We start from the raw sequence: 20,361 nt of genomic DNA on the forward strand, positions 1-20,361 counted from the left end.
CGTCCAAGGTCACATCTAGCGCAGAAGAAGTAAGTACCTAATGTTAGGTTAGGTAGGTGTTTTTTTTTTTGCTACGGGTTACCTAGCAAAAATTCTCACGCGCCGCTACTGTGGCCTAGTAAATATTCAGAAGGCTTTAAACTAGAGTTTCTACAGCCACGTCCTCACACAGTATTAAAAATTATGCCACGCCGATTTCACGCCGATCACGCCGCCGCCGCCGGTCAAAAAATCATCGGACGCCGCCGCCGATGATTTTGCCATCGGCGCACATGGATCCCCTAAGTACTTAACATAATTCCGTAAACATTGTAAAAATGTGACGTTCTCACACAAAAGATAACGCTGCTAAGAAAACTGCAAATTCAATGCAAATGCTGCAATAACTAGGTACTTGAACTTTTTAGTTTCAACTAAAAACATCTTAATTAACTTTGTAAGTTTTTTAAGTCAACAATGTCTTTAAAACAATACGGTTCTTAATGTTTTTATATAACAATTATAAGACAATCTTAAAAACTGACCTTACCTTAGAATCGGGTTCATTGAAAAACTATAATTAGCTATTTTATTGCGCTTACCAACGTTCTTATTTCTTTAGCAATAAGGTCAAAAATCAAATGCACAAGACTCAATTGTCCTACATTTTTGGTATTTCTCAGCGATTCTCACGGCCGTGACTTCATAGATAAAATAGTTCTAGAGATTTGTTTTTAAAATAATACTTAAGGTTATTAAGTAATAATGGGGTATTTGTTCTATGAATGGATAATTATAGTAATTAACACAGCATGCGGTTAGTTTTATATCATTATATTTTACACATGAGATACACAGTTAATGTTTACAGCAAGCAATATTTTTTCTCGCCTATGTTTTAGTATGATAACCTGGGCCTACATAATTATGAATTTAGTGCGTATACGTTACGTTATGGTAGTAAAAATGTCTTCGACCCAGCTAGCACTAAGTATTAGAAAAAAAAATCACGCCTCCTAGTTTGTCGGCTACAATAGATGGCGGTGTACTGCAACTACTAGAATTTACACATCGTATCCAATAATAGACCCCCTTATTCCTGAAATCTTGCAAGCCTCAATTAGTTATTTTATGTTTTATACCTTTCTTACAAATACATATAAGTCAAAATAACAGATTAATACAAATGATTAATAGCTACTTGGCTTATAGCGCGTGAACAATGCCATTAGTCTTCGCATAACACAAACTAATTTACCAACTATGCGTATTCCAGGTGAGATCAATGTTCGGCAACGCCAACGCGACATCCGACCTCATGCTCCCCATTCTCCTCGACATGGCCAACCTCATCCGCAAGGCTGTCCGCTCAGGCAAAGAACCCAGGGAAGTCAGGGAACCCCTCACCCTGCCACAGGCACAACTCCTCAGACGCTCATTCACTGAAGACACAGATACACTACTTGATGACGAACCATTCGAATACTCAACAACTAAAGCACCAGAAACACGATACCGTAGAATACCTCAAAGGAGATACAGTCCTAAAACAGTTAACAAAACAGATACAGACACTAAAAATAATAAAAGCAATGAAGTTAAGAAGAAAGAGGATACTGCTGTAAGTATTGTATTTTATTCTTTCAAAATTCAAATGTTTATTTGCAAATATTTACTCCTTGAAGTTACCCTTCATTGTTTCTTCATTTTACTTGCCTACATATTAAACTTCCTCTGTCTCTTGGTATTTAGTTAATTGTACCTTCGATTATTCTTCTTCGTTAAACTTTTATTATAAAACATAAGCAAAAGATATAGGTTATTCAGTATTTCAGACTTTTACTTTCTTGTTCCTCGATTATGGTATCTAAAATTAACGTTTTCACTTCCATACCAGTCTACTGACTCTTACATCTTACAATTTTACAATAAATCCAGTAACATACAGTTCATCATCTTTATTTCTATCATTCATACATCCAATCCTATCACTTGCTCCTGCATCCGTCGTATCGTATTAGGGCCACTCCACACTCGCATCTCTTGTGCGTCGGCGTCTAATAGGCTCTATGGACCATGGCGTCGCCAACGTTGCGTCCTGCAGCACCCTTAAAGTTGGTTAGACGCCGACGCTCTGAAGACGTTAGTGTGGGGTGGCCCTTTCATCGTTATTAAACTTATTAAGGATAGCAAGTCTGCAACATCATCGCCATAAACAATGGATGCAGTGGAATGTTACCTACAATCTAAGCCATTGACAAAATACCACACGAAAACAAAATCACTTGCTTCTATCCTGATCTTTCCTCCTCTCGAATTCCAGAACATAACAAGAACCACAATGACAGAAGCCCCCTCCATAGTCAGGAACAAGAACGCGACAGAGAACAGCACCATGGACCTGATGGCCGACGCGACGAACCAGACTCTTGCGCAAGATCTGCCGGTGGCTGAGAAGCTAAGGGCGCTGAATAGGTTTATTGATAGGAAAGGTAAGAATATTCAACACTAATTGAAGTTTTTAGTGGAATATAACAATTCAAATTTAATAAAAAGCAAAACCGACTTCTAAAAGGATATATGCGCTAGCAACTGATACGCTTGAAGTCGGTGCCAAGCGTGTGGCCTTGTGGTGGTGGATCAAAAGTAGGTACATTAGTTAGAAATATAGAATCGATGCTTAAATCCCCCACAAGCCTGTAAGGTAAACGTACTAGTGCTCAACATGCTAATGCCCAATAGATGACACCTTGCTGTCACCTCTATTGACAATGACTTAAGTTTCAAGATGATATGTACTGGGACCAGTACGTTTACCTTATACTATTATTCAACGTGTTAGGTAAGCACAGTTCATAAATCATAATACAGTATATGCGTAATCCATATGGATTAGCATGTTTCTTCCTAATATAGGAAAATCCGGTTTTGTAGATCGTAACCGATTAACTACAAAATAATATTTATGGTCAAGTTATCAAAATCTCATGCATGATGATTATAGACGACTTTTTAAAAGAAATTATTGTAATTTTTTGAAGGTTTGCGAATAAATTTGCCTTAAATTTAAGTTTAATGCAACGCTTTGAATTCAGATGCTATTCTGAAACTAGTTTTAATAAGGCCGAATGAACGCTGTTTTAAATAATGACATAAGTTTTATAACACGAATGCTTATATGAAGTTGCGTATAAAAACAGGAACTTGATTGAATTTGTAAACAAATAAAAGGATTTGCATTGCTTGAGGATGTAAATGATGATTTTTAGGGTTCCGTGCCCAAAGGGTAAAACGGGACCCTATTACTAAGACTCCGCTGTCCGTCCGTCCGTCCGTCCGTCTGTCACCAGGCTGTATCTCACGAACCGTGATAGCTAGACAGTTGAAATTTTCACAGATGATGTATTTCTGTTGCCGCTGTAACAACAAATACTAAAAACCGGGCAAGTGCGAGTCGGACTCGCGCACGAAGGGTTCCGTACCATAATGCAAAAAACGGCAAAAAAAAAACGGTCACCCATCCAAGTACTGACCCCGCCCGACGTTGCTTAACTTCGGTCAAAAATCACGTTTGTTGTATGGGAGCCCCACTTAAATCTTTATTTTATTCTGTTTTTAGTATTTGTTGTTATAGCGGCAACAGAAATACATCATCTGTGAAAATTTCAACTGTCTAGCTATCACGGTTCGTGAGATACAGCCTGGTGACAGACGGACGGACGGACGGACGGACGGACAGACGGACGGACGGACGGACAGCGGAGTCTTAGTAATAGGGTCCCGTTTTACCCTTTGGATACGGAACCCTAAAAAGTACGGAACCCTCGGTGGGCGAGTCCGACTCGCACTTGTCCGGTTTTTACAAATTAATAACGATACTTAGGGCGATTGTGCACTACAATGAATTTTACTGTCCGGCAGTCTGAGTTTTCATGGTCCGATATGGCATGAATAAAACGGATGATTGGCTTGTGCACTTGTCCGTCTTTTTACTCGCAGGTGCGGCCGTGCGGCGTAGCAGCATGAAACACACACCCCCCCTACCCCGCCCCCCCGCCCGGCCAAGTCATGAATAATACTAATTCCAGACGCAGTGCACAAGCATAAACACGTTTTTCATAGCTGTCATCTCGGACCGGAAAAAAACGGTCCGGAATGGGGAAAAGTAAAATGTCGGACGGTAAAATTACGTGTAGTGCACAAGCTACTATATACATTTAATGGCGTGCCAAATCGGACCGTAAAAACTCGGACTGCCGGACAGTAAAATTCATTGTAGTGCACAATCGCCTACGCGTCAAGCCTCAATCATCGCCTACTTTTATTACCTGTAGGGGCTGTAGGTAGTTCCAATAATAGACAATGTTGTCTCACTCGACAGTATTTTAGCCTAATATATGGCTCATTATTAACTCCCAAAAAATTATATTATTTAGTAACTTCAACCAACCAAATAGCCGAACATCATCTGTTTTTTTTTTCAGGCAACCTCATCCGCCGAGGCACGTTTCCGCCTAAGCCACCTGCACGGCGTGCCACCGCCGAGTCTACAATAAGCCCGGTCCGAAGACGACCAGTCCCAGCAAGAAAACTACCAGTGATCACACCGAGCGAGCAAGCCACGTGTGAACTGTTCACGAACACACTTTGTCTACATTCTGAGGATTACCCCACGTATGTATTTGACTAAGAAGGAATATCCGCCGAGTCCATCACGATGATCAGAGTCAGCAAGGAAACTGCATGTGATCACATCGAGCGAACAAGCCAAGTGTGAACTGTTTCATCAATACCCTTTGTCTATACTCTGAGAATTACCGCACGTATGTATTGGAATAAGAAGTAATATCAATCAGGGTCAGCGAGGCAAGGAAACTGCCTGTGTTCACACCGAGCGAACAAGCCAAATGTGAACTGTTCACCAACACCATGTGTCTACACTCTTAGGATTACCCCACGTATGTATTTGATTAAGAAGGAATGTCCAATTGGCGAGTCTACCATCACGGCGGTCAGGGCCAGCGAGAAAACTACATTCACTCTGAAGATTATGTATGCGACAAATTTTTGTTAAATGTATTTTCTAATCAAGAAGCAAATCAGTATACATACATCTGTCTTAGAAAAACACTAACATAAGTGGATTTAGTATGACGATAACGGAATGGAGCCGGATTGAATATTTTGGGACACTTTTCTCCTATCAAGATTAGATCGAAAAGTTCGTAAGTAATAATAACACCATTTTCTAATTCAAAGAAAGATTTTTAATATATGTACAACTTTCCATAAAATGGTCATAGCAATTACCAAAAATAATTATGAAAATGGTTAATGGACTGTCAATGAATCGTTTTTTTGTGCCTTATTTTTATTGAGACCAGACAATAAGACACTTTCTATCTTTCCAATGTTTGCTACCTACTTATTGAAGTAGGAAAACGTTTTTAACCTATTGACTGTAGAGTACCTGCAGTAACGAACAAGATCACGATTTGAGATGATTATTTAACTTCAAAGAGATCAATTTAATAATTCGGTCGGCCTAAGATTACTTAAACGATTTATATTAGCGTTCAATCGGTCTTCTCAACTAAACAAAGGTCAAATTGCGCAAGAAAATTGTAAGATAAAGACGTTATATTCAAACAACAATAAATCATTCTAATAACTATCCTGTAAACTACTAGTTAAGGTTGAAAGTAGAACTATCTGATTAAACAACTATTTAACTGTTCTTGATTTTTTTTATGGAGCAAAGAGTAAATCACGTTATATAGAGTGTGAAAGTGGTTGAGGTTATCTGAGTAAGATTGTGTTTTTTGCCTCAACTGGTCAAGAACCTACCGGTCAAATACCTGGTTCTGATAAGTTAAATAAAACCTCAATGTCATGGATTTAAGGTTCAAAAACGGGCATCATGTGGTTATAAGTACCCGTATCTTTCTTGTACGTTACAAAGAAATGTTCTCTGTAATGGTGTTGGAGCTATATAGAAAAGTTTTCCATTACAAAACACTTGCCAGAATGTTAAAGTCTCGACCGTCAATATTATATGTAGGTACTGGAATGTAGAAAGGAATGACTGGCTTATTTGAGTCACCAATTTCATTTAGAAAATAACAATTTTTTTTCTTATAAACTTTTATCTTGTTCACTGTGGCATCAGATCTATTCAGTCCGATGTAAGTACCTTCTTAATTGCGATGTTAGCTAATTGCCGCAGCTAAAGTGGATCAACATTTATCTATAAACTATTTTGTTTGGATCTTAAACTAATTTTGAATGAATAGATCGTGACTCGGCCAATCAGGTACAACTTATTGTATCTTTAAAATTATTATAAGTACTTATATATCATCGGTTGGACAACCAAGTATAGTTATAATAAACACTCTGTCTCATTCTTAACATGAAAAGCATAATACATAGTCCACAAGTCCACATCAAAAATGCTTTAGTATATTTAGGTACATAACTTACCTATTTTCATTCCTTAAATTACTATACTTACTTCCAAATATTTTCAGAGACGCAATAATCCAATCCATCCGACGCAACAAGGCGGCAGCAGGGGCTCTCCTGGCGGACTTCAGGGACCCCGGGGAAGGCGCCCTGGACGGCGTCACGGCCGCTCAGGAGGCCAAGTACACGGCGGAACACTATCTGGTCTCTAATAGGTAAATATAAATCACATGGGAAAAAATCAACTCATCGGGCGTGATTCGCGTCTCGAGAAAAATGGCCCATCAGCCCATCACCCATCTGTAGGGGCATTCCACAGTTCCGCGATAGCAGAAGATGCCGAATCGAATCCGGCTTCCGCCACTGGAGGGCTTTATAACTTTTTATTTACTAATTCAATTAATAATTTATATTTATACTCTGGCACAGCGACCGAGTCAGTAGAAAAAGGCGGCAAATTAAAAAACTGTAGCCTAGAAATGAAGAAATGACTTCCCATAGAAAATTTGAATTTCGCGCCCTTTTCTACTGGCAAGTTGGGTCATAGACTAAGAATGAGTTGGGTGTGTTTCACTACCTATGTATAAGCAAAGTACATATTTCAAAAACACAAATCAAAATATTTGATAAAAATAATTAGATTTGTCCCCAAAAAGTTTCATTCAGATTGACAGGCTATCAATACATTTTGAGACGTCAGTAATGGCTACTTAGTATTTTTGTGGAAGTGTTTGATAAGCGTAAGATGTGTAGAACAATATACTAACTCGACGTTTCCTCTGCTTCAGACGAGGCGACACAGCAAACAGAGACTTCGCGAGCGCGGGTGAGGCCGGCTTCATGTGTCCGAGCACTGTGAAGTACGCTCGACCACAACGAGCGCGCGCAACTTCAGGCCACTGGAAATACATCGTCAACACTGGAGAGCATACGCAGACGCTACGGCTGGAGAAGTGCTTGTAAGTACAGTAGTATATTCGGCTTCCGTGGAAGATACAGCTTTCCGCAGGTAAAGCTGACTGTAGCCTTTGCATCGTGAATTTGCTACATTATCTTATCAATACAGTAGGCAGGAGACTTTCTAACTATTTGACTTTTATTGCAACTATTTGTGTATTATAAGATACTTTGTGCTTTATAAAAGATATTAGATTTTTTTATGACAATTGATTAATATTTGTAATTCATGTTCACCTACTTTTATTTCAGAAAACCCAAAGAATCATGTACATATTTAACGGACAACTTTAAATCAAAATGCGTCCAAGTTTACAACTATCACAGACTTTTGACATGGGATCAGCAGAACGGACTACACATGGACATATTCAAGGTAAAAACTGAAATTTAATTTCCCAACAACAACAAAAAATAGATTAAAAATGGTTAATGGATTTTCGTGATTCATTTACAACATATTTATTTTCTTCTTATTTCTAGGTGCCAACATGTTGTTCCTGCCACATTGAAGGCTACAGCGTATCATTCCCACCACTAGGCCATAGGATCCACGAATCCTCAGCAGAGAACATGCCAGTAGAGGAACTGTCCTCAGAACAAGGCAACCACGCCTTCGAAAATGTACAACCCAGCGTCCAAAGACCCACCGTCTCCAAAAACCCACCGTTCACCTTTAACAAGCCTCTAGAGTCATTCGCACCATTCTCTGATAACCACAACCTAATAACCGGTACGTCTTTCTCTAATGCTAAACTTAACGATGATGATAACAGTAACTTACCCTTGCCAGCAATACCAGTAATACCTATTATACTCCCCTCTAGCCCTACTGATTCTTACGGTAACACTTATTTCCCAGATTCCTTCAACCAGGCCACTTCCATTAGAAACATGAAACGCCCTCCAATATCGAGAAATCCTGTCAGCACATTTGACCCCGTCACGTTGCCAAGCTATCTAGAACCTCCGACACCGTCTGCGCCGACGTCGTTTTCATTCTCAAACGACATTCCGAATAAATTCAAAAGTACGTCCCAATTCAAGAGAGGAGCATCAAGGCCGAACCGTCGACCAATCAGGAAGAAGATATCCGGTGCTCCCGACGACTTATCCTCTTCAGGTACGTCGGCTGTAGAATCGTTTACGGGAAGCAACTTGGAAACCATGGAAGATTTCAACGAAGAAATTGATGAGGAGGCGAACAAAACCAATCAGAAACCTGTCCCACCTAGACAAGTACATCCTACTATTGCCCCAAAACTTCACGCTGTTACGAGTGAAAAGACGCCCGGCTTTAGTCAACAGCAAACTAAATCTGTAAAAGATAATGTTTCGAATGGAAAAAGAGTAAATTATAATTACCATCCTATAATAGATTTCTTTGGAGAAGAGGAGAAAGAAGAAAATGACTCCATTGACAGAGAAGACGTGGTAGCAGCGTACGTTCCGTCGTCAGAGTCTGAATGGAAACCTATGAATCACCCACCGCCAAGGAGTTCACAAAACACTAATTTAGTAGAAAGAAAGAAACATAAATAACAATAAAGATACGAATAATCAGAGTTGCCGTTATATTTAGTTATAAACGTTTATATAGGCAGTATTGTAAGTATATATGTTTTTCGTTCTCAGTACTGTTTAATTAGGAAATTTTATATTTTTAAGCTACTACAGTTGCAATTTAAGAAGAAATGCAACATAAAGAGTTTTGTCAATACAATTAAAATACTCAACATGATATTAGTACTAAATTATTAAGGCCTGTAAACGTTTTACAACTGTTTAAGGATGTATTATGACATGATAATAATCGGATCTTTTAATGTTTTATATTTAACAAGGTTTTATCTTTAAGTGGAAGAGGCAATATTTATATTTATAACGTGAACAAACGATGCCAAATCGAATCGCAATGTAAATTATTGATTAGTAGGTATTTATTTAAATTATTTCTAGTTGCAGTAATGATAATAATGATACTCCAGTTGTAACTCACCTTTAGGATAAGTAAGCTAATGTTAGACTCAAAAGACTTGCCAGACAATAAATGTGTATCTTCAAAATGTATATTTTATTACGCCACTGAAAAAAATAACAACATAAAAATATACCTAACATAGAAAAGTTAATGAGTCGTATTACTTATTATTTTTAGTTTACTGTAGTTTTGTTTGTACAAAATAATCATAATTTTACTGTACCTATGTCCTACAAAATCTTCTGAGTTACAAAAACGTATGTTATTTTTGTAACGCAACGGAAAATTACATAGGTACATTTCCTTTTTTCCCAAATTGGGAGTTTGTATTTCTAGTTCGTAGCAAATCTGACGAAAAAAAAACTGCGGCAAAATAAAAATCGGCCCTTTTAATTTCAGCATGTATTTAATACATAGGTACTTTTTTATTTGTGTTTGAATTAGATACAAAGATACAAACACACCAAGACCGAAAGCAATGTTTAGACGTTTAAATCTATAAGGCCTACAATATTGCAGTTCAGACTCGATTTCAATACAACTCTAAAGTGATACCCAGTCCAACGCTTTACCAAAAGTGAAAGCGGCTTTTTGCGCCGAGTTGAACGATCCCTATTATCAATAGATTCTCAAGTAATCGAACTCATTACAATGTGGTGTCAAAACTATACGAGACCTGATCTTCGAGCATAACCCAGATGTGAACTGAACGAGAAAATTGGCGACGACATTAAGTAAGATTATAATTGAGGCTTTTGCATAAGAATACAACGTTATTTGGATAGACGTGACATAAAATTAATTATTATTGCATAGTAGGGTCGTAATTGTATTGATCTTTTTATTAATTTTGAACCAGTGGCACAATACTATTATTATGTTTCTAATTATTTTGTGTTATGCTAGAGTTGTGTTGGCTCTTTAATTAATTTTACGCGAAAAAATATCTATTTATGTACAGTTCCCTGCAATAATATGTTGCACAACGAAGGCCGCAAAAATATCTGACACGATTTTATTTGTACAGCCATAAGAGCGTGTCACATATTTTTGCGGCCTTCGAAGAGCGATAATATATTATCGCAGGTGACTGTAGCTACACTCCAAATTTTTATTCGTATACCTATTAAAAAACAATAAATAAATATCTATTTCCGTAAAACATCTAAATCAGGGCTCTCCAAACCCCGGCCCGCGGGCCAAATCCGGCCCGCGAAGCGTTCCAATCCGGCCCGCCGACAGCGGTCCAATCCGGCCCGCAAATTCTGAGGCGCAATATGGCCCTCAGATAAAAAAGTTTGGAGACCCCTGATCTAAATAATAGGAGTCATGTCTCAACCAAAGCAGTTTCGTGTACCTACATCTCAGACAAAATCAGATACCTATCAATATTATTATGATAAAAATATTTGTTTTTATTTTAAATGAAATTAATTAATTTAAATTTAAATTACAATTATAGATATTTGAAGAAGCATAAGTATTATTTAGCAATTGACTCCAGGAAATACCTAACTTACTCACTGCGATGATGTATCTTTATTCCATAAAAATAGTGATATTATTATAGATAAAAGAAAACGAAGGCAGTAATTTTTACAAATTTTATTTAGTAAATTATAAATAAGTAAGTATAACAACAGTTAGTAAATTTACTTACTATAACAATAAACAATGTTAACAAGTTCTATCACAGAAGATTTCGTTAGCAAAGAAAAAAAAAACGAGACAAATTATCTCAATCTTTCGACGAACACTTTAATATTTTGTTCAAAAGTGATTCGAAATTTAGTGGCACTTTCTACTTACAACCTAATTAAAAAAAAAACAACGCATCATCTTACTTTTCATACAAAGCAGAGAGACCCACTCAACTTGCTTAATCGAGTTTTCTTATTATTTTATGAATTTCAAGAAAAATATGTACCATTGATGATTATCAAACCAATTCGAACGTACAGTGATATCATCATCATCTACTGATGTCATTCAATTATCGTGCATTTCACTCGTACATGTCTGTACATGTATTGGCGCGGCGCAAGATAACTAAATATTTTAACACAGACGATACTTTTTGTATGAAGACTAAGACAAATCAGTCCATTCATGGCGTATGCTCTTATTTTTCTAGGTATCGACGTAATAGTACATGCGCTTACTTGGGTCTTTAATATAGTTTGGCGTAGTTGTCAATAAAGGAACAGCTTTTGCAAAGCCTTCTAGTACATCTGCAGCACTGTGCCGTCCATTTTTTAAATTTTTACTTCTCGATTGTAATTCTTGTTTATTATTTTTTTCTGAATCATCTTTAGGTGCTTCTGCTTGTACCAATTTGGCACTTCTATAGTTGCCTCCGTGCAATCCACCTTTTGATCCATTATTGTCGTACGATCCATGCCTTTTATCTGAGTCGTCGTCGTCATTGTCGTATTCATCATCAAGCTCGATCAGTTTTGCACTCTTATTATTTCCACGAGACTTGTAAGTATCTTGTAACGATTTCAGGTTACCTCCATGTAATGCTCGAGGTTCGTCTAATTCGCTTAGCTCAATATGTTTTGCGTTTGCTGGTTCGTTGTCTTTAACTCGCCCATCTTTTTTTAACTTCATGTGTCCGCCACGTTTCGAATTAACCTCGATATCCTTTATATCTGATTCTTCAATTTCAGGCTTCTGAGCGAATCGTTGCTGTCCTGAACCTCTTCTTCGTAAAGGTGTTTGGGTTGAACTTACAACTGGCGCTAATTTTATCTCAGCGGCTCGATAATTTCCTCCATGTCTAGGTCCTTGCTTAAAATCCAAATTTTCTCTGAATATTTCCACATCTTTTAATTTATTTATATCTTCCGCTAAGGTTTCATCTTTGAAAAGATTTAGTGCTTCCACATTTTTTTGAGGTTTCCTGCGTTTTTGAGGCAGTTCTTTAATTATCTCTACTTCTTTTATGTCTTGCCTAAACTGTGTAACGTGGGGAGCTGACATGTTGACCGGCAATTCTTTATGAATTTCCACTTTCTTTTTATGGATAATTGGTTTGAGATCTATCTTTAAATTACGCGCTTCTGTGGTGGAGATAGGTGCTTCTGTAGTTCGAAGAAGAGTACGCTTTGTTGGTTCAGGGGTGGTCAAAACGACTGGTTCTGGATGAGATTCTTTTTCTGTTTCATCTTCGCCAGATGATGGCGACGCTTCATCATCGTCATCCTCTCTTTCGTCTTCATCTTCGTCGTCATCTTCATCGTCATCGTCATCCTCATCTTCATCATCTTCCTCTTCACTTCCTTCGTCTTCTTCACTTGACTCGGGCACTTTCTTTTTTATCTTTTCCATTACAGTATCAGCTTCTTTCTCATAGCTAGGCACATATTCATTCATATTATGTTTACCTCCAATCATTGCATCTACTTCCTCTTTCATCATATCATCATCATCTTCATCTCCATACCTTTTAGTGTCCGTAACTAACGTCGATTTCCTAGTTTTCTTTTTTTTCTCTGTATATTTTGGGGCATTGATATCATCGTGTGTATCAATTTCAGTAGGTTTATATTTGATTGACTCCTTTTTTATGACAGGTTTTTCAGTTATATGTGGTTTGTTAAATCTTGTAATTAAGCGTAGCTTCGGTAGCTCTTCTGCATCATCTTCTTCATCTTCCTCAACTTTCGTTGGTTTTGCGGTGGTAGTAGTAGGTCGCGCCCTTCTCCTAAAAGATGGTTTGATTGTTGTGGTAGTGGTCGTTGTTGGAACTTCTTCATCGTCTTCATATTCATCATATTCTTCCCCACTTTCTTCACTTTCTATCGGTTTTTGGGGTTCTTTTATTTTTTTAGATGCAGACGTAGTACTTACTACCCTGTTCACTGTTTTAGAGGCGGCAGATTCTATGGACGATGGAGACAATCTTGATTCTACAAACTTCGCTTTAGATGATTTACTATTTCTTGTGGGTGCAATTGTTGTGTTGGTTCGAGTTTCATAATCTTCAACTGACATTGCTTTTTTATGATCAACTGGTGAATAATGTGTTTTGTGATTGGTAGGTTTGATTTCGTACCTTGGTTCACCTCTTCGATGATCGATATTCATATCTGCAAACCCTATTTCGTCCTTATTAGTAGTTTTTTCCCTATCTTTCCTACTTATGTCTTTGTAAGTGCGTGTTCGTACATTACGTTTGACCGGTTGATCATTGTCATGGTTAAAGTTTAGTACCTTTTCGACAACTTTACTTGATTGAAGTTGTTTAATGAGTGGACTTATGTTACCTGTGGTTGTTGTTTTTTTGGATTCTTGGCCCTGGCCTTCTCGAATAATTTTATACGGCTCGTATATGAAAGGTGCAGCCCTTTTTCGTCGTAGTAATGAAGGCGGTTTCGTTACATCTTCTCTATTTTTTAATGATTCGTAGGTTACATTTTTTGCCTCGTTATCATCAACAGACGTATTAAATAATCGGTCAACAACTTTTGCGTCACTATGTCTAACAAATGGATCTTGAAAATTTTGCTTAATATTTTTTAAAATATCAGCATATACTTTACTCTGCTGATTGGCATCTAAAAAACTAAAGTTGGAAGGCAACAGCACGGAAGATTTAAGTTCTTCTGTTGCTTTAACTAATGAGTCCTGGAGTGCCGTTGATCCGTTGTTTAATTTATCTCTCAACAAAGCAAAATCAGTTGCATCTTTAAAGCTATCACCATTTAGATTTGATGATAATTTTCCAAAGTTGTTTAGTTTAAATGTTTCTAGCTTAGGAGTCTTAATTGGTTCTGGGTTGGCAATAATGTCTTCCTTGAAAAATGGACTATCTAGTGGATTTTTACCAAAATATTTAGCCTTAAAACAATCAATTTTATCTCCAAGGCCTTTCAGTCGCTGCTTATTTTTTGAGTTATCAAATTTTGCTTTCTCACCTGCATTAGGTTGATCATCGTCGCTATGTTCTTCAGAAGTTTGGGTCCCATTATTTTTAATTTTTTCTGGAATGGGATCGACTTCATCATCGACTTCTGCACATTCTATATTTGACCGTGAGTCATAAAACTCTGTGCCTCCTTTAGATTTTACAGGCATCAGTTTTAAATTTTCAGCGTAGCGTAGTGGAGAGTCTTTATTCACGGACTTTAGTTTTATAAAGTAGTATGGATACTTTTCGCTCAAATTGCTCTTCTTTTTATTAGGTAACTTAAGCTTTGCAATTTTATTTAATTCTTCCTCACTTAAAAATGTTGAATTGAAATCAAATTCCGGAATTTCAAAGTTTGCTTCGCGTTTATTAACATCATGATCTGCTTCAGTTAGATTAGCGGTCGTTGCTGGTTTGTCTTCCCTTTTGTGCCTTGATTCCTCATTATTTGACGAATTGTCAGAATCTTGTTCAACAGCTCCCTCCTCTTCTTCTTCTTGACCTTCTCTCTCTTCATTATTTTCATCTTGTTCATGAACCGGAGAATTATTAGAGCTTTCATTGTCTTGATCGTTTTTTGAGTCATGTTCTCGCTTGTGTCGCACATCGTCATCTGGGACATTTCCATAGGCATCTTCTTCTTCATAATTATCATGTTCATCTTCAGTGTAATCTTCGGAGTCATTTTGATCATCTTTGTCTTTGTTGTCCTCTTTCCATTTTTTTCCATGGAGCTTCTTATCTCTATAAACAGACCCACTCGAATCTTGGTACTTACCATTGAAGGAAGGCGTTTTATATTTTCCTCCACTGATTTCTGATTCTTTTAGGAAACCACCATGACCCTCGTGATCAGACGCATGTTTCTGTTCACCGGCATGGTCGTATGCTGCGTCTTCGTATCCTTCTTCAGAGTAAACGGTTTGAGCTTTAGTACTCTTAACAGCTTCTCTCAAACGGTGAGCATTTACTATATCGTCATAACTAATGGCATCTGCTAACGCTGCTGCCTTTGGTAGATGTTTAGTAGTTTCAGTCTTCCTGACTTGTGCGTAACTTTTGATGGGTACAAAATCATTTTCATCATTTTCTTCGCTATTATCTTTGTTTTGCAGTTCAAGTCTTTCATAAGCAGGGGGCCGATTATTTAAAACAGCTTTATTGATGGACTCATCAACATTATTTCTTAGTTTATTATAACGTTCTTGACCTTTTAAATAAATATCATAGCCATCAGGCGGTTCCGCGTAATTTTCTGATTGCGGAACTTGCGGATACTCATTACGTTCATCATCATATTTCAGTGCATGGTGTTGTCTTAAATTGTGAAGATGAGATTTCAATGGGCGATAATGCAGCGGCCTAACTTTCACAAAGTTTTGGTTCCACGGATGTCTAAATTTGTGATTTAGAATTTGTTCATGTGTAAAAGCTTTTGGCGGGGCTCTATAGTATACTGGCCGTCGTAAGGGTCTGTGGATCTCGTAAGGAGCTGGGATATTCTTGTGAGGAAATTTCTTTTTATCGGTTTGCTCTGGACTCTCTAAATATTCACCTTCTTCAATATTTGGTTCTCCCGCTTCTTGCTCGTATTTCTGTGCCATGGCTTTGCTGTTTTCTAAATCGCCTCTTATTTTATCTAAAATCGGGTCTTTATACATTTCTTGAAGGGCTGGCTCCTCGGCTTTATATGGATGGAACACTTCATAACTTGACGCTGTTGGAATAATTTGACTTTGTATTTCTTCATCACCATTTACATAATGCTGAAACGGCTTATATATCTCTTTATCTTCATCTAACATATGATGTATTCCTAATTCCGGCTTATGTTTACCAGTAAACGGTCTCACAGGATACGCTTTATAATGCTCATATGGATTTTTAACACCATGAAATTTAGCAACATCAACAGCGAACTCAGGCTTATGGGCTTTATATTCAAAATATTCAGTCGGGATAGATTGTTGTTGAGATTGCTGCAGCGTCACTGGAACCTCTTTCACTTCACTATTTTTACTCTCATCCCATACGACAGGGACTCGGATAGCTCGACACTCGCACAACACAAGCACTAACACGATCAGTATGCGCATGGGGCGCATGGGCACGCATGCGTCCGCATGGGTCGGCATGGTCGCATCACGGTCGGGCGAGCACTAGCCGGGCCCGGGATCGACAATCGTTTTTATCGCCTCGGTGGTCGCGGGCCGATTGCCGCGGGCCGCTCGCTTTGCTACGGCTGCTGGTGTAAGGCTTGGGAAATAGCGTAGTAACCAGACATCTAAATGAGTTCAGTGGTTAAAATTGTATCAAATAAACAAATGCTAATTGGGGACTTCAGAAAAAAAAATACCATTGACTTTACTCGGATATTATCGACTCAGAATCAAAAATCATCATTGACGGTTTTCTAAAAAAGGTTAATGGTTCAGATTTTTTCTGAAAATTCCTATTTATTCTGATTTTTGTCAAAAAAAGGTTAGAGACATAAATTTTACATTATGATCGATATATTTATCCAAAAACTAGGATATCTTGACCTGTGATATAATGTCATACTTTACTGTAGATACTTATGAAATTAATGCCAGCAACTAATAAAGTGAACTTTGGATACGCCTGAATAGGTGTTACATGGACAAACGAAGATAACCTGAAAATAAAATTTATTTGAAATCAGGCAATTACATATATATCAATTTAGTGGATCACACTAGGCTAAGCCTGTCCCGTGACTCCACGTTTGCGCATTATGTTAGGAGCGATTAAATAATATATGTATTAGTACATTAAATTTATATAGTTACAGTTAATATAAGTAAGAATAGCTAAACTGTGGAATGAACTATCATCAGCGTTATTTCCGGACCTATACGACCTTCAAACTTTCAGCGTACTTCCATTTTAAAGGCCGGCAACGCACTTGCAACTCTGGTGTTGCAGGTGTCCATGGGCGTCGATAACTGCTTATTATCAGGCGATTCGTCTGCTTGTTTGCCTTCAATATCATAAGAAAACATATTCTGGAAAGAAGAAAGAAACTTCTGAAGCGCTTATCGTTATAACTTATTACTTACTTACTTGGTTGGCGCGATGACCCAAAATGAGTCTTGGCTTCCAACTAGGGTTTGCAATCCGGATCCGAAATGTATGAAATTATCCGGATCTGGATCCGGATCCGCGGATCTTCCCATACATTTCGGATCCGTCGTGCAAACCCTACTTCCAACACAAGAGCACGCCACTTTGATCGGCCCACAGCGGTATCCCATCGGTATAACATTATAAAGTGCATTAAACACTACTCGTAAAGTTTATCACTTGCGCAACACCATGACAGAGAAATGCAAAAGAGTGGCACGGAGCAAACGATTAACGAAACAGATAACTAAACACTTGAGAAACAATAGTATACCGGATGTCGTCAAACGTGTGCAAGTACATGATGGCGTAAAGACGGTTAAATAATAGAGATTGGCCGTCTTCATATTCCAGATTGCGTTCCTCATTTATTCTGTTAGTAGGCCTCAAAGGCTCCTTTACAAGTCAATACAATATTTACAGCGACATCAAATAGTACATGAAAAATGCCTAGTAATATTTATAAATTAAACAGACCATACCTAATAGGCTCTCCAAGCGTAAAAATAAATAAAATATTAGTTTTAAATTGTGTCACACCAAAGATGTTTCAGTTTCACATAGCAATGAGCTAACTATTCGGGAGACAAGATTATAATTTTCTGAAAACTATTGGACAATCTTATACAATTCGAAATAGTTCCACAATACGCTCAATGAAGCTTGTGTAAATACAAAGATTCAGATTCAGAATCTTTATTTATAAACTTAAAGTAAAATTTACGACGCGACGTCAAACTAGAAAAGTATTTTATATAATTTATGACTAATTACAGCATATTTACCAGAACACAGTAGGTTTACGATAGGCATATAACTTATAAGTGAGTGCAACGATCCCTTTGAAGAAACTCGTTTATATTATAGCAAAGATATGAAGACTGAAACTATTTACAATTAAGGAATTTCATTTGTGTGTAAATCGCGTAAATAAATGTGTAAACTAACCTACTCAAAGCTACTAGCCTGGCGCATTATTATAGTATCATTTGTAAGGCGTGCGTGGTGTTACAGATCCAACACGTAGAGGCCGTTTATTATTATCCTTTATTTATCACAGAACTTAATTACGTCAACTATAATTATGAATATAAAATCTCTGTTATCTCTGTCACCGCAGTTTACCTTGGTAATTCCACTAATCGTGTACGTGAGCTATCTAAATTATATGGTTTCAAATGAATAATATCTGGGAGACCGACTTTGCTCGGAAAACATAAAAATTCAAAAATGCGCGTTTTCCCAGAGATAACACTTAGTAGATCGATTTTTCGCCCCTGAAAACCCCCATATAGCAAATTTCATCGAAATCGTTAGAGCCGTTTCCGAGATCCCCGCAATGAAATGGAATACAAGAATTGCTCGTTTAAAGGTATAACATAAGCCTTGTGAAGTAGCGCGTAATGACATGATCCAGGACAGAGATTGACAATCTATTACTTACTTATCTCTGACGGCGTGAAAGGCCCAAAAATGACGAATGGCTCGAAGTTATAAGCACTGTCACAAACGGAGCAATTTGTATTAAAGTGGACTTAAGTAGGTTAATGTTGTGAAAGAATCGAGAAGTATGAATAGTATTGGATAATAAATCAAACTAGTTGAATGTGTTTAAAATGAAGTTAACGATGTGTGATTTTTCGCTGATTGGAAGTATTATGTTAATTAATGATCTGAATTTCTTTGAATTGATTTATTTACATTTGTTACGAGTAGCTTACCTAGATTACTATTGAAGAGAAAAATAACTGATTTGCAAGACCGAAGTGATCCCATAAGTGTTCCGTGAACAAAGTTTTGTACGGAACACTAAAAGACCACCTTAGATGTAAGTATGGCAGATTTTATAATGACTAACCTACATAGACGACTACAATAGATCGTGACATTATTAGGTATATGATTGATAGGTTTAATATTTATAGTCTATTTTTTTTTAAACTCCCTAAAATTACTTACTTCAAAGTATGTCAAAACAGCAATTCAAGTACCGGATTGCAAAATTACACTCTACGGAAACGGTTCTAGAACAAACCAATCAATTTAAAATCGGTTAATGGTACAAAATTAAACGAACTGATCAAAACTAATATTATGTTTACGTCCGCGGCCGGAGCAACGTAAAGGTGACATTTAGATCGCGAATGTAACAGGCGTAACAGCCTAGAACTATTGCAGGAGCAGGGTATACGGAAAATGACAGTGACCGAGTTAACACTTTTGCTGACGCCATCCGCATGTAACCTTTACCTGCTGTTGCAGCGTTGACGTCAGCAATATTACTGAAAATGTCCTTGATAAATAGCGTTGCTATCGTTGTCGCATTGCTGTCTCGATTAGAGCAATCCATCACGCATTTTATCAAGATTTTATCAAAAAGATTGACAGTTGACAGCAAAATCGTCAATTTCAACGCTGCAACGGCGATACTGATGCTGTCGCCTTCCGAATGTCACCTGTAGTTCAATCAAATCGGCTCCGAAACTAATTCTACACACTTTGCAATAATTAAACAATTGTGCCGACCAAATTATTTTTCGATCCAATTGTCAAAATGTCCAAACTTATTGCAACTTTAACAATGCAGTATTTGTGCAATGTGACGGGGAATTTCTTTATATAATTTATTTGCAATGGCCTGAAATCGTTTGATGTAATTGTGCCATTTTCTTTTTGTAATAGAATGCAGGATTTTGTAGGATTTTCTCAATAGTGTCTCGAAATGATTCGTGATTTGTCTGTCATTATAACCTTGCTATTAAAGGTCTGGGTCACTTTGTGATCGTTTCAGCCATTTCTCAAAATCACTGAAATTCGTATCTAATTAGGTAAGCTAAGCGTGTAAACTGAAATAGTTGGCCAAAGGCGCTTAGACTTTCAACAATTGCATATACATACTTCCTAGAATGTGATGGGTACC

The 20,361-nt window shown here is 37.4% G+C and overlaps 2 protein-coding genes across 4 annotated transcripts in view; one reads left to right on the forward strand and one right to left on the reverse strand.

Annotated features, from left to right (window-relative positions):
• LOC134793331 (neurotrophin 1) overlaps positions 1–9,472 on the forward strand; it is a 30,026-nt gene extending 20,554 nt beyond the window's left edge. The window contains exons 2-9 of one of the 3 annotated variants that reach the window (XM_063764870.1): positions 1,256–1,600; positions 2,303–2,471; positions 4,464–4,653; positions 6,510–6,659; positions 7,233–7,403; positions 7,654–7,777; positions 7,885–8,134; positions 8,264–9,472. In XM_063764870.1, the coding sequence (XP_063620940.1) occupies positions 1,256–1,600; positions 2,303–2,471; positions 4,464–4,653; positions 6,510–6,659; positions 7,233–7,403; positions 7,654–7,777; positions 7,885–8,134; positions 8,264–8,943 (2,079 nt within the window). In that variant the 3' untranslated portion in view covers positions 8,944–9,472. Of the gene's footprint in view, positions 1–1,255; positions 1,601–2,302; positions 2,472–4,463; positions 4,654–6,509; positions 6,660–7,232; positions 7,404–7,653; positions 7,778–7,884 lie in introns of all 3 variants that reach the window. The other 2 variants (XM_063764869.1, XM_063764871.1) reach the window with 2 other exon arrangements.
• A 1,973-nt stretch (positions 9,473–11,445) lies between these two features.
• Positions 11,446–16,393, reverse strand: LOC134793332 (myb-like protein X). The gene has a single exon (XM_063764872.1). It carries the CDS (start codon positions 16,391–16,393, stop codon positions 11,513–11,515), a length of 4,881 nt encoding a protein of 1,626 aa, XP_063620942.1. The 3' UTR covers positions 11,446–11,512.
• Between the last annotated feature and the right edge of the window lie 3,968 nt (positions 16,394–20,361).

The sequence above is a fragment of the Cydia splendana genome, chromosome 9 (assembly GCF_910591565.1).
Source record: "Cydia splendana chromosome 9, ilCydSple1.2, whole genome shotgun sequence".
NCBI classification, from domain to species: domain Eukaryota; kingdom Metazoa; phylum Arthropoda; class Insecta; order Lepidoptera; family Tortricidae; genus Cydia; species Cydia splendana.